General features: G+C 45.8%; 1 protein-coding gene across 10 annotated transcripts in view; it reads right to left on the bottom strand.

The window, feature by feature from the left end:
* Window positions 1-14,523, bottom strand: part of FRMD4A (FERM domain containing 4A) — a 362,726-nt gene that overhangs the window by 123,882 nt on the left and 224,321 nt on the right. For all 10 annotated transcript variants that reach the window (XM_048302660.1, XM_048302658.1, XM_048302659.1 and 7 more), the window contains one exon: window positions 3,971-4,036. In XM_048302660.1, the coding sequence (XP_048158617.1) occupies window positions 3,971-4,036 (66 nt within the window). The remainder of the gene's footprint in view (window positions 1-3,970; window positions 4,037-14,523) is intronic.

The following is a 14,523-nucleotide window of genomic DNA, read 5'->3' as shown; positions in this document are numbered from 1 at the left end:
ATCTTCAACAGGCATTTATCAAATGAAACACACACCAAATACAACTCTTCTCCCTAATCCCAAGTCAAACAGCCTTTGAGTTTCAGACCCTCAGGAAGAGATTTCCATATGATCCTCCTCTGTCTCCATTTATGATTAGCCCTTCTAAATTTCAGCATTTATCTGACAAAACACATTGGGGAAGCTTTTCTTTTATCTGCAAAGCCTGTGTTTCTGCTTTTCCTTAGCTGCTGCTGCATCACTCTGCAGCCACTCAACTTGGGAGGAAAAGACTTCAGTCAAGACCCTTTGATTCAGTAAAGCCAGGATCTCTTTCCAGATGATGGTAACCCCAAACCCTTGCATTCTGTGCCAACACTGAAGCAAGCCAACATTCACAGAAGGGGTTATAAATGCTGCCTCAGAGCCAAAATCTCACTTTTGGGGTATGGGAATGAAAATAAAACCTATGTGCCTGGTGGGTCCCACTGGCAATATCTGTGTGGCCTGTCAGAGGGGTCTTTGCAGTTTTGGAAGCGAACTTGTGGTGTCGAAACATTTCAATCTGGCCTGGCAGAGCTGTCACGCTGAGCCACTGGTGACTCCTGTGTGCAGAAGCACCAATTCCACTCCCTGTCCTCCTGCAGCCTGGGGTATGGTCCTCATTACTCAGCAATTGATATGTTTCAAATGACATATTCATAAACCCCCGAGTCTGATCACAGCTAATTCACAGACAGAAAGGGAGTACATTTGCTTAATACACTGCTTTTTGCAAACACCCTGATTGTTCCCAGATGCATCCGGTTTTGCCCAGCAGCACTTGAGGCAGGAGGAGAAATAATTTCAGCTCCCCAGAATCACTGGCCAAAGCTGTTTCAAGACGCTCCAGGAGCCCTCCTGCATCCTTTTGAGGGAGTGGTACCCAGCTCTCTCCTTCAATCAGACCCACCATCTTCTGCTGTTTTTTTTCTACACCAAAAAGGAGTACCTCAAAGATGATCAGAGAGCTGGAACATCTCTCCCATGAAGAAAAGAGGAGAGAGCTGGGGTTGTTCAGCCTGGAAAAGAGAAGACTCCAGGGAGACCCCATTGCAGCCTTCCAGTACTTAAAGGAGTCTTATTAAAAAGAGGAAGAGTTACTTTTTCCTTGGGCAGATAGAGAGGGGAAAAGGAGGAACTGTTTTAAACTAAAAAAAGGAGGGATTTAGATTAGATGTTAGGAAGAAATTCTTTACTCAGTTCTAGTTAAGGGTGGCTTGCCCATGGCAGGGGGTGTGGAACTAGATGGTTTTTAAGATCTCTTCCGACCCAAACCTTTCTATGATTCTGTGATTCTATGAAAATACAGCAGCAGGACCTCTGAACTCTCCACTGGGCAGAGCACCTGATATCACACACACAAGCACTGAAAGGCAGTGTAAAGCCAGATGCAGGTTAGGCTGCTATTTTGATCTCACCTGCGGCAGAGAAAGCAGTTCTGCTGATCCCCAGTGCTCTTTCCTAAACTTCCCGTAGGAAGGGAAAAGCCTCCAAAAAAGGTTGAGGTTGGTGAAAAGAAGGAAGTTTCACATGAGAATTTAAGAGACTGACTCCTGAGCAATTCAAGCCAATGCAGGTCCAGATCTTGAGGCCCAACAAAGTTATGGAGGAACCTCTTTCATGGCAAAACCCAGCAAACCAGCCCTCTGTTCCAGCCCGTGGCAAGACACTCATGGAAAAATACAGCTTTGAAGTGACAGCCAGAAGCTTGGGCTTGGATGAACATTTTATTTACAGCTTCTAATTCAATTCAGCTACAAGATAAGGTAACATTAATAAAAACAACGCTACTCAGAACTTACAAAACAACTTTCATCTGAAATCTCATTATAAGACACAAACAATATGGGTCAGTTGGTGAGATTTCCCCTAGGAAAGCGCATGTTGCTCCCAGAGGGAGCCCAGCCCACTGAGGACCTGCTGGGACAAAGAGCTGCTCATCTTGGCAACCTCAGCCCACTCCTGCCCCTGTGGAGCAGCTCGAAGACCCCCCCAATGCTGGTGGCTTTGCCTGTAAAGCAGGCAAACCGAAGTGTTGTGCCCATATCTGCAAAGAGTATTAATACCGGAGACATACTCAAGTCCAAAACATCCACTTTATCTTCATCTGTTCCACCTAAAGGTGATTTCACCCTGAGTACAAGCTACCTAGCAGCATTGTCATTAAGCCAGAAAAGCATCTGAGATGCTGCAGTGGACATTCCTGTACATATGGGGGCACTGGGGTGCTCAGAGATCTGAGTACTGCATGAAACAGAGGTTAGTGCTTTTTCTGGCCATGAGTTTTTCATCATCACCCTCCTGGCTTTCCCCATTCGCACATTACTTGAAAACAGCAAAACGATTTGTTGTACTAATAAAATTCAACCACGGGTCACTTGCAAACTAGTTAGTGTGATTTACAGAGCAATTTGCTTCCTATATTGATTACAAGGAGTTGAAGGTGTGATCAAACACTTAAAAAACATAATATCACGTGACACCATTTCTGCTCCCTCAGAAGGGGACACATCTTCCCAGACCAGGCTTCTTGGCTGTCATCTTCCTGTGGTTTTTTCATTGTCAATTAATTGTCATTGATTAAGCCCCAAATAAGTAGGTTGGCCAGGGCAGCTCACATAGATTTCCTGCAGTATATTTTAAGCTGTGATTATTAATATACTGAGCAGTACTTTAGCAGAGATATTCTCCAATAGTCCATTTTAATTTTTAATTGAACTAAGAAAAGTTAGAAAAGGCATTTAGATGACATAGGAAGCCAAGTCCTGTGCCCTTGTGATGAAGGTGACTAAACTTCCCCTCAGCCAGCTGCAAAGCATCAGAGAACCTGGTGCAGCCTATGCAGAGACCATTAGTATGGTGTTTTGTTTTAATTAGTCATCCTGATTTAGCTGTTCTCCTTCCCCCACTGGCCTGACTCATGGTTATCCAGGTGCTCTCTGAGCACACCAAGTGTCATGGGCAGCTGAGGGGTTTCACCTCCTAGATGACTATGTGCTTAAAAACCATTACCCATTAACAATTTTGTACTGGTATTTTTAAGCAACTTTCCAGAAAACGAGGCTGAATGTGCTTCCGGCAATTCAAGTCGCCTTCAGCCATCCCCATTCAGGTTTGTCGGTACTGGGTAGGATCCTGCCCCCGCCCCCCATCTTATCAGCTGTAGCCAGGGCATTTGGGTGCTATGGGAAGTTTCATTTCCTGCTGCTTTGGCTGCCTGTGGCTGGCCTGAAGCCTTTGTAAAAGGAAAGACATTCTTCTAATTCTTGTTATTAACCCGTTGGGGATCTCTGAGACAGGAGCCAAAATCGACAGGAAAGTGTAGGACGCTATAGTTTTCACCAGCCCATCCTTACAAAGCCACCATCAGACTCTCATTGTTTCCAGTCTTCCTTTTTTTTTTACAAAAGTGAAAAATAAGGCAGATGGAGCATGGACTTATTTTAATACATATTTGTGTTTGACTCATGAGCCTACAAGCAATGCCCGCCTGTGGCACCATCACAACGTCTTCTGCTGCCAACCACGTTCCCAATGCAGGTGTGGAGCCCAGCACTGAGCCCCAGCAATTCACCATGGCGAGCAGAGAAGCTGGAAGTATTTTAAGCAGATGCAATCCATTTCTCAAAGCTAAGCAGTGCCTCAAAAAACACAGTTAAGGGATATAATAACAGTGTCAAAAATGACCAGTGGTGCTTTTCTATCTCATTGGCAGGGACTGGGACAGTTTTGCCAAAGAATAAAGTAAAAATATCTTGAATTAGACCTTCCCACAGATATGCCTTTGCAGATCCTTCCCAGGCAGCACTACTGAAGCTTCCCTGAGCTCTGCAGGCAGTCACGGTGTGAAGCTGCTGAGAAAATCAGCTGAAAACCCTTTTCTCTCCCTACGCGTGTGAAAACCTGTGGCTGTAGCAAACTATCAAATGATGAAACATGCAGTTCCTACCTGAACAAGGAGCTCCAGCTTCCTGTCATCAAGAAGGTGCACTTGGCATCTGCGACCCTCCGTCATCTGCAAGAGAGAAGAGGAACGTGTGTCAGGGTGCTTGGTGTTCCAGCTCAGCACGTGGCTGCTGGTATCCCCCAGCACAAGTTAGAGGCTTTCATTTGATGCAGTCCTTTTGGTTTGTGTTTACTTATTTCTTTTTAAATTAGTCCCCCATCTTTTGGCACCAGGGTAAAGAAAAGGCTGGAAGGAGAAAAAGAACAGCCACCCTGGTAGCTGTCAGGGAGCGGTGTCTGGTGCCTGCTTGGATGCAGCTGCCAGGAGGAGGTTGTTCCAGTATGTACAATGGGGGCACGGGATGGATTGCAGCACAGAAGTCCTGACATTTCATACTGACGCCTCCAGCTCTGCAGCTGGCTTAGCTGGCAGAGGAGACATCCAGGCAAGTTTCCCCAAGCCCCTCAACAGCAGTGATCCAGCCATGCCACAGGTACTGAGGAGCCAGGCTCCTCCCTGGGCCGTGCTGGTGGTGTTCCCTGGAGTGGCCTCAGGTGTTTGCTTTGCCCTGAATCCTGAAATGGGCTTGTCCTACTTGGAGCATACTATTTAAGATGTACCACAGGAGCCACTTGTGACCATTGTACTGGTCCAAAGGTGCTTCCATACCAGCACAGTTTATTACAACAGTTAGCAAATGATATCAATGAAACTATTACATATACAAGATTTATATGAGATTTCCAAGGTCCATCAATTGAGGCCCTAAGAAATAAATGAGCTGTGATATGAGAGAAGCCCTTTACAGTGCATTAAGCCCTTTCTTGCAGAGAGCACCGTGAGTGAGTAGCACCTTCGCTTTGCAGAGTTACAGATCTCAGCTTAGTCCCACAAAGCCCTTCAGGCACAGGCACAATCCCACTATCTGTTAATGGGATATGGGCCGCCTTAAGCCTCTTTGGCTCTTGGAAATCCCTTTCTCAGCACGACTTAGGCAGCACACAGGCACCCCCCCCAGTGTGGGCTTGCCCTACAACACTCACGCACACCTCGACCCATGTTGGCACAGACCCAGCATAGTCTCACAGCTCTGCTTAGACCACCAGGGACCCACCCACCCCCACAAAGGCACCTTCCTGTGCTTTGCATGGATCCCCTGCTCAATTTAATAATGTTGCTTGCCAGGATGAGTCCTAAAGCATCACCAAAAGGGAGCAGAGGGTCCACAGGATCCTGGCAGGGGGGTCACAGACTGCTGAAAACATGAGTGCCGCAGCATCCTGGGCATTACTGCCCTTATCCATCACCTCTCCCCACCAGTGCCAGCTGAGCTGAGCCCCTGATGCAAAGCTGCCTTGCAGAGAGTGGGGAGAAGTGTGCTTGGGGGGTTAACTGAGGACAGTTCAGCTTTCTGCTTCAGCTCTGTGGGTTAAAAATCGGGTGCTCCTGTGGCTGATGGGGCTGGATGTGCTGGCGTCTGGGAGGCAGTGGTGGATGCTCCTCCATCAACTTTGCCCATTCAAGAATCCAGATGTGTGGCCATTGCCACGGGATCTGCAACCTCAGCCATCTCCAGCAGTATCATCCTCATCCTGCTGTCTCTCAGCACAGGAGCCCATCAGCCTTTTCTGGGTGCTTCTGTCCTCCCTCTTGACATCTCTGTCCCACATCCATCTCTCCCTTAGGGTCGGATCGGAGTGAGTCTTACCCTGCGCCCAGCCCCGTCCACAAAGCAAACATTCAAATGTTTCAACAACTCTATTGAACCTCAAGCTGGCCATGCAAGATGCAGAGTGTATTATGAGAAAACTTTAGTCAAAATGAGCTTTTCCCTTCAACTTATGCACAATTTACAATTGTGGAAGGTACAATCCCATGTCATTCACGCAGATTTTACCCCTTTTTGTTATTCACATCAGCACGTCTCTGAGTATCCTGCATGCCAAATAACATTGCTTTCCCTCTCTTCTTCCATCAGCACAACTGGAGCCCTGGCATTGCAGCCAAAGGAAAGCCTTGTAAAACAAGGCTTCTCATAAATGTCAGCCAGTTACTGCCATGGCAGTAAATTGTCTTACGAAAATTTCCTCCAGTAAGAAATGTTATGCAAAATATGGTTTCTCCTAAGGTGTATTACTTGGTGAGTGAGATTTTTCACTGTTAAACAGCTTTCAGCTCAGCTGTAAAGCTACGCCAGAGGCTCACAGAAGGGCTTTGCAATGGTTTCTCCTGCTTGGAACAAGAGTTGTGTGGATCATGTTCATGCAGGCACAAGGAACTGCAAGCTTCCTTCACTGGGCTTCCCCGGCAGATAAAATTCTGAGTGCCTGAGCTGTGCTTTGACATCTCCCTCATCCTCTTACTGCCACATATCCACTGCATCTCCAAGATGGGGAATGTGCACTTATATTCCAGCTTTAATATGACTTTACCCAAGGCAAGAGATAAAGCAATGAGTTTGTTGTGGTGATGGCAGGGATGGGAACACAGTCCAGCTTTCGTGTGTTATGCTCCGTTTGCTATAACAAAGTTGAAATATGAATAAAAGAAGGTGAAAGGGGGAAGAGGGAACATTTTCTGAGATGTCTGACTTTGTGTTTTAATGTTTCAGCAAAGCACTTGCTTTCTGTGTGGAGCTTCTTTAGCTCTCCATGCTTTTCCAGCCCAGAGTTTCATAACCCCTTAGTGCTTTCACTGCTAAAAGAAATCCCAAATGCAAACAGCTGGGAACATGAATAAATATCTGAATAAAGCAATGCTCTGAAATGTAGCACATGGTGGTTGACTAATTGAAAGGCATTTCATGAACATCCCTTGAAGCTCAGCAGGTCCACAGGTTGGAAGCGTTTCCTTCCCCCAGCCATGAGGCTTTTCATTTCTCTTAGAAATGCACAGTGCTCTCCAAGAGAAAAGAAAAGAAGGTAGAGACAGGCTTCCTATTCGATATAAGCTAAAATACGATGGTCCTGCCCTCCCTTCTTTCTGCTTTATTATTCCACCAGGTGTCTGAAGCCCACATTATGTGCTTTTTTGCATCGTCGGATCAATACAAACTCTGCTAGTTTGTCAGAGCAAGAAACAGGAACATTTCAAAGCACAGCGAGAAGGCCCTGATTTAGCACAGTCTTGGTAAAAGATGCTGCCTCTGACACTGCAAATTGGCTGCTCTGCACTGTCTGCTGCACTGCCGTGCATGGGGCTGTTGCTGGCTCCTGGGAAACGAGTCAGGGAATGCTTTCTGCTTCCCTGTCCAATCAGAGAAAGGAAATCAACACCAAAGCCCTACGGATGGGAGCAGGAGGTCACCAAGATGAGCTGAAGAGTGCCAGAGTTTGGATGGAGGGAGACCACATGTTCTCCTTTCCCAAGGCTCATACCCAGAGAAGGATGGGGACAACTAAGCAAAGAGGAACTTGAACTAAGAGGCACAAAGGCATAGCTTTCCCTTCACCTTGAAAAAGCAAAATCCCAGCACAGGGACAAGAAGCAATGGTTAAGAAGTCTTCCTGTCAGAAGAGGAGGACACTTGATGTGGCAGGGAAACAGGGGAGTTCAGTCCTAATCAAGTCCTGGTTTTCACAGTGAGCTCAGTGAGATTTCCTGTACCAACACAGTCCTCCACTTTTCTTCTGAAAGGCAAGATCCCTCTTCCCTACCTCCAGAAATTAAAAAGCCAAGTTCAGCCTAACAGTTAAGATGCCCTTGATGCTCAAAACAGAGAGAACACTCAGACATTTCAAGTGAGGTGAGAGTTCCTAGTTGAGTTCCATGGTTATTCCTGCTGCTCACTCAGCTGCAGCGCTGCCAGGATGCTGTATCCACACCAATCCCTCCTATTTCCAAGGCTTCTCAAGACATGTGAAGAGGTGGGACTGTGTTACACACTCCTGAGTGCTAACAGTTCATCCATATGGCAGTGAGCTGCATGCGCTGGGTGTGAATATGGGCCACGAGCATCTCATGGGCCAGACTTAACACAAGCTCAGATGGAAATTATGCACCAAAATGCAGAACACATTTTCTTCCCCCCAAACATCTCAGTAAGTCACATTTTTTTCTGAAAATCTGCCACTTCTTTTAGTGCCTGCACATGCAGCATGACCCCCCAAGTGCTTGAAGAACTGAGCACGAATGCTTTTAAAAAGCTCTGTCATTTATATACATGAGTGTGTAAAGACTAGGGATAATATATAATCAATACCCAAATACAAATACTGCTTGTAAGGCACGTGAAGACCAGGAGCAATGTGTTTGTGTGGCTGAGGAGCTGGATTAGTCTGCAGGAGGGCTGATCATGCACAAGGCATGCATTCTTTCTCTGCTCCTTGGCTTCTGCACCTTGAGGATGGAAAAACTGATCCTGACCTTCGCAAAATGTTTTGAGGTCCATCAGAGACAGCAAGTCCTGCCATATACATTCGTTTACTCTAATACAGAGATGCTACAGAGAGGAAATCTGTCTTGTGGTTACTCATGGGATCTTCTGAATCGCAGCTGTTTTTCTCAAGGAAAGGACATTTTAGTTACCTTTTTCACAAGACTTTAAATCTCCTTTGGATGTTCCTACCCAAATATTTACACAATGGGTTTCCTAGGGAAGGCAGGCTGGCGGTTGTTTTGCTTTGTGCCATGAACTGCTCTGATGACTGCCCTCCTCTCTATTCATCTTCACTGTAACTCAAACATTGTCTCGGAGAATCCTATAAACTGTCTGTGACACAGCCCCAAAACCCTCACTACACTCAGCTAATCCCTGTACAGCCGTCAGTTTGTCACTAAATTATCACAACTGCCCACAGAACTGCTCCATCCAACACAAACAGCCAAGGAGATGGGAGAAAATGGCTCCAAAGAGAACCTTTCCCTTTTAAAACGAAAAGTCCCTCCTGGTGAAAGTACCGTCACACTAAATAACTCAAAGGCACCAAATGCAAATGCTATTTACAACGTCAGTTCTATAAATATCCATGGCACGTTTCTTTAGCCGGTGACTGCAGGAATAAAGAAGAATACAGTGTGTTCTTCCTTGAATCACATCAGAAATTATAATTGGCGGCAGAATCTTTCCTAAACGCTCACTGCCTGTATGGGAGGCAATTACTGTGCTGAATCCACAAAAATCTGTGTCACTCTGTCCACTGTTTGGACAGAGCTGCTGAAAGGCGATAGGGAGAGATGACAGCCCACTGATTGCAGTAAACTCTTAGAATAAACACCCTGCTCCCACTTGACCACTTCTTACCACCTTCTCATCCTGGCAACTCCTAAGCTTGTCGAGAGAGGGAGGGGGGAAAAGCAGCGTGTTTTTGATGTCTGCACAGCTTTGTGCATGTGGCAGCACTTCACTTTGCTGAACTGGGGCCAGTCTGACAAGCAGCTGCCTGTCGCACTGACCAGCACTGGCTCTTCATGTGCCTGCATCCATCTGCCATCTCCTGTCCTACACACACGCTTCAAGACCCTGGAGGAATGGACTATCTTTCTTTTTATGCCATGTGTTTGCAGACCATCCTCCCTGTTGCTGGTCTGCATCTGGACCTAATAAATGTTACTGATGGTGGCTGGGATGAGGATGGCTGTGAGACAGTTCTTGGAATGTCTGAGCTGAGCCTCGGGGTTGACCCTTGATGGGGACCTGGGAGAGGGGACATGGCCACAGATGACTTTGCCCTCGGTGAGGAGCAGCGCTGGCTGAGCTCTGCCCTTGGGACTCGCTTGTTTTTGCAGTCAGAGTGTCACAGAATCATTAAGGTTGGAAAGACTTCCAAGAACACCAAGCCCAGCCTTCAACCAAACACCACCATGCCCACTAAACCATATTGTGAAGTGACACACTTACTTGTTTTTCAAACACTTCCAGGGCTTCCCTGGAAAGCCTGTTCCAATGCTTAAATCTGGTCCTTTAGGTGTGACTCAATGGGAAAAATATGTAATGAAGAGGAGGAGGATAATTGTTGGTGCAAATCTGGTTCATCTGTCCCAGCCATGGCGCTTGCCCACTGCCCTGCACTGGTGAGCAGTGGTCATGCCATCCTCTGGTCCAAGTCCAAAGCCCTCACACGCACTCACTTCCCCTGCTCTTCCTTTTCACTAAAATGGGCAATATCTGAGGCACCTGTGCCTCACTGGCTCAAAGCTCTGAGGATGGGAGACAGTCAGGTGAAACTATTGTTTCACTGTCTCAATACAGTCCTCATTTCCACTATTTATTTCCACGAGTCTTTCCTAGATAAATAGTTTGTGTTGTTATTATTTTTTTCAAGAGGGAGAAAAAAGATTTTATTTTGGCCCAAGACTCCTGTCTTGTAAGCAGAGGTCTGTGTAGCCTGTCCTGTCTGTCAAGGTCAACAACACAGCACCAAACATGAGCTGAGCTTTCTGAAATAAGCCAGTATAGAATCACAGAATCCCAGAATGATTTGTGTTGGAAGGGACCTTAAAGACCATCTAGTTTCACCCCCTGTGCCACAGGCAGGGATGCCACCCACTAGATCAGGTTGCTCGGAGCCCTATCCAGCCTGGACTCAAACACTTCCAGGGATCAGGTATGAAGAAGTAGGAACCCATTAGACAATGCTTTTTCATTCAAATTTGTTCATGCTATTATTTCTTATGGGAAAGGCTATTTGGTGCTCTGGAGCAGGACAGGTTAGCTGTAAGCCAGTTGTTTTTTCCCTGGGAAGGGTATGCCAGCTGTATTCTCAGGCATTTGTCACCTTCTAGCAGTACTTTGGTAAGAGAACTATGACGTCATGTATTCAAATAAACAGGAACAACCTTTTAAGTATTCCATTTCAAGGGAACTTTGTGGCAGATGTAAGTTTGAAGCTGAGAAGAAAGGCCCAAGAGATACGCTGTAGATACGGACGATGGTGATACGAAGGGAAGTAGCCAATGGCTGATGCCTAACAAGACTTCACCTTCTAAAGCAGTGTGGGTTTCCCTGTTACGGAAGTGCTTTGAGGCTCTGTGAAACACATGCATAGTCCAGAGCTGGATTGACTGGCCAGAAAACAGAAGCTGACAATGATGAAGCACCTCCCACAGGTTTGATAGGACCAGAGAAATATATTGTGTGTGAGGCCTTTGGCTTTCCCTGCACACCTCTTTACCCCACTCCTTGAAAAATTAATGTCCTTTCCAATGGATTAGTGAACAGAGGCAAAATTTTCAAAACCATGGTTAAAGATACAGCTCTTAAAACCCTCTCCCATCCAGCAGGAAGAGAGTGATGCTTGATGTTACCCATCACATGGGGGATCTGCACAGGGACGTGTTTAAGAGGGCTTGTATCAAGTAATGCAACCATTTCTGCAAAAACTCGTTTGTCAGGAGAGAGGAGAACAGCTTCAGTAATTAGAAAGCAAGAGTCCTGCTTGAGAAAGGAGGTGGGACAGTGTCAGCCACAGTGTCACCCTGTCGGAAGCACCACTCGGACGGCGCGACCCAGCCATTGTGTGGATGCTGACAGGGAGCGATGGGACAAAAATTAAGGCCAGCTACAGGCTGAGTGACCTGGTGACTTCCCTGTTTTGTCTTAGGAGCTGACAAAAGAATTCCTGGCCTGCCCAGGGGCTCCTCACTTCCTCCACACAGAGCTTTCCAGCCTTGCTCGGGCTGTGGCATCACCCAGGGACATATGCACAGGTTATTTTTCATTCTTCCCCTAAACAGTGCTCAGCAAAAATGCTCTGATTCAGCAAAGCCCACAGCTGTGTCCATAAATCCCCTTTATTTCAGTGTGACATAAGCAAGTGTTTAAGTGGCTTACTGTATCAGGGCTGAAATGAAAAACTGTCTCCTACGGTCCTTAAGTCCATTTACAACATCAAGCAATAACTCTCAGGCGAACTTTAAAGTCAGGAATGCCGCATCTAAACCTCAAAACACCTGGTGCTTGAGCTGTGTAGTTAGAATGAAATCTAATTCCAACACTGCATTTTAAACCGAGCAGGGCATTACCCGCAGATGCCTAAATGACCGCTTTGAGCGCGGCCGGCCTCCGAGGCCTGATTTCAGTTATATCCTGAGATAAGAAAGTCCTTTCCTGGACAGACCTGCTTCCTCACTAGAATGGAGCCTGTGCTGGTTTAGGTCACGTATTGTTTTCTTCCTCGAAAATAATACAGATCTAAATCTTTTCAAATACAAAGGGAAGAAATTCTTGCACCCTCCCTGCCTTCTGATGTTGAGGCAGGAGGAGAAGGCATTCCCAATGAACACTTTTTACTATGTTTGAGTCCTTTGCTCTTGTAATTCTTTCCCTTCCCTTTCTTGGCAAGGAAATAAACCATTTGCCAGTTTAAAAATATACCAGCTTCCAAGAATTATCCCCATTATTTACAAGGCAGGAGTGGAGAGTGTAGGAGCTTTGATATGGTTGGTCAGATCATCCTCTGAGCTCTGGAGCTGAGGCTGACCACAGGGAGGTTACACAGTCTTCAGTATTATTTATTATTTTTAGTCTGAAGGATTCACTGGTCACAGATGTCTTAAACCTTACAGATTTGAAACCCCTTCTGCACACAGCAGAAGTGTGTTTTGATAAACCTTGACTCAGCTGGTTAGTTGTGCAGGTGGTTCAACATCGGCACCCGCTTTGGGCCAGCATTTTTAGGTCAAAAACATGCCAGAGCTGTTAAAACTTTGCTTCAGACCGAGATTCTTTAACTGTCTCCTCCACTTTCACTTGGGAACCCCGTGTTGCTCCTACAGGCCTTCTGCACGTGCAGCAAGCTGGCTGCACCCAGTGATGGGGAAGGGAATAAACAATAAATAAATAATTGTGCAAATGAGGCAGCCCAGATACTCCTCCTCCCGCCAGCCTGGGGCTCCTCCCTGCTGGCAGCATTGTCAGGTGGCTGAGTTTTGAATGAGTCAGGGGATGGGGCTTCCATGCTCTCCTGACACACTTTCCTGCACAGCCTCATAGACCCGATAGATCAGCTCCTGCCTGGAGCCAACAGCAAGTCCTGGTCAGAGAGGAAGAGCTGCAGTCCTGCTTGGAGTTTCATTGCTTCTTACAGAGCAGATGATGAGCTGTTCACATTATGGGCATCTTTAGGTCTGGTGAAACCACTTGATCCATATGAAAATGTTACAGCCAAAGGATTGCATCCTATGGGAAGTGGAAGGGGAATGGTAAGGGCAGCCCACAGCTTCATCCCACCTTATAGACTTTGGGACTATTCATCCAGACTATGCTCTTCCTCTGAATGTCAAATTAATGCCCAAAGACTGAAAAACTGCCACTATCACAAGAAAAAAACATTGCAGAAAATAGTCCCTCTCATACCTATGTTATTAAGACAACAGGTAGACAAACTTCCTTGCTGCCAACTTCCCAGTTAACACTCAAAATAACTTGCCCAGTACATAAACTCCTCCTGATCTAACTCAGACAAACTCTGTGAGCATCTTTATTTAGTGAGCTTTTCTTTTTTATTTCCCCCAGGGTGAACTTATTTTCTGGATAATAATCCCTTTAAGGCAAGTTTTGCAGTTTCATCCCATGTTTGCACATTGCATACAAGAGCTGTGATCCATCATTTAGGTTGCCAGTCCCTAATGCAGCCCAAAGAAATAAATATCAACAGCAGAGCTAAAATTGGAGGCCCAGAGGGAAAGAGGATAAAGGATCTCTGGTGTCTTTGCACAAGGATGAGTAGAGTGGTCCTGGGACAGGTGCTTCATCAACTTTTGAGCATAGCTGTGCTTCAAGAAAACCAAGATATGCCTTGGAAGGGTCTTGCTTCCCCTGGAAGAGCTCTGTATTCGTCCTGTTTGCCACGCACAAAGGACACAGCACAATCTAAGGGAAAAGGATCTAAATTATCTACAAGGGAAATCCTTTACCAATGACAGACTTAGAAGCCTTTTATGAGTCACATCAACTTCTTTGCAGGTGCTCCTGGTCACCTGGTTCATTCCCTACTACATTCTGCAGCAAGCACGATGAGTCATCATAGGATAATGACCGTGTGGCAATAAAGTACATAGCAATAGATTATCATTATTATTATTATTCTTATTCCCAAAGATGTTAGCATGTCTGTTAATCTCTCCTACACCTGACTTTTTAAATTCCTTGTAAACTCACATAAAATTTTAGATTTTTGTACAGTTTCACGCTTAGAACGTGGCATACTTGCAGCAAAATGTCCCAGATATCACTTGTTTGTGCATGCAGGCAGGGTGTAATTATATGAGAGCATTCAAGTCTTCTGGGAACACATTTGCAGGAGGTTTCGTTTAGTTATAGAAGAAAACAGGACAATTTATTTGCTGTTGAAACCAATGTGATTTGCTGGAGAAAAAAAAAAATCAATGTGAGTTCATAGGAAGATGACCAAAGTGACCCAAGGCAGGGGAAGTGATAGCATGTGTGAAATATTTTTAAAGGACAAATTAAGATTTATGGCTTGAAGTGTCCTTTCAGTGGTCATTGAGTGTTTTGTACCTACTGTATCATTAAGCATTGGGAGGTGTGAGTGGTGGTGGCCCTGATCAATGGAGCCAAGTCACTGGGCAGTGCATCACTCAGGTACTGTAACAGA

Source organism: Corvus hawaiiensis, chromosome 4 (assembly GCF_020740725.1).
Source record: "Corvus hawaiiensis isolate bCorHaw1 chromosome 4, bCorHaw1.pri.cur, whole genome shotgun sequence".
NCBI lineage: Eukaryota > Metazoa > Chordata > Aves > Passeriformes > Corvidae > Corvus > Corvus hawaiiensis.
Note: the sequence above shows the minus strand (reverse complement) of the source record. Positions and strands in the feature narration are given on the sequence as shown.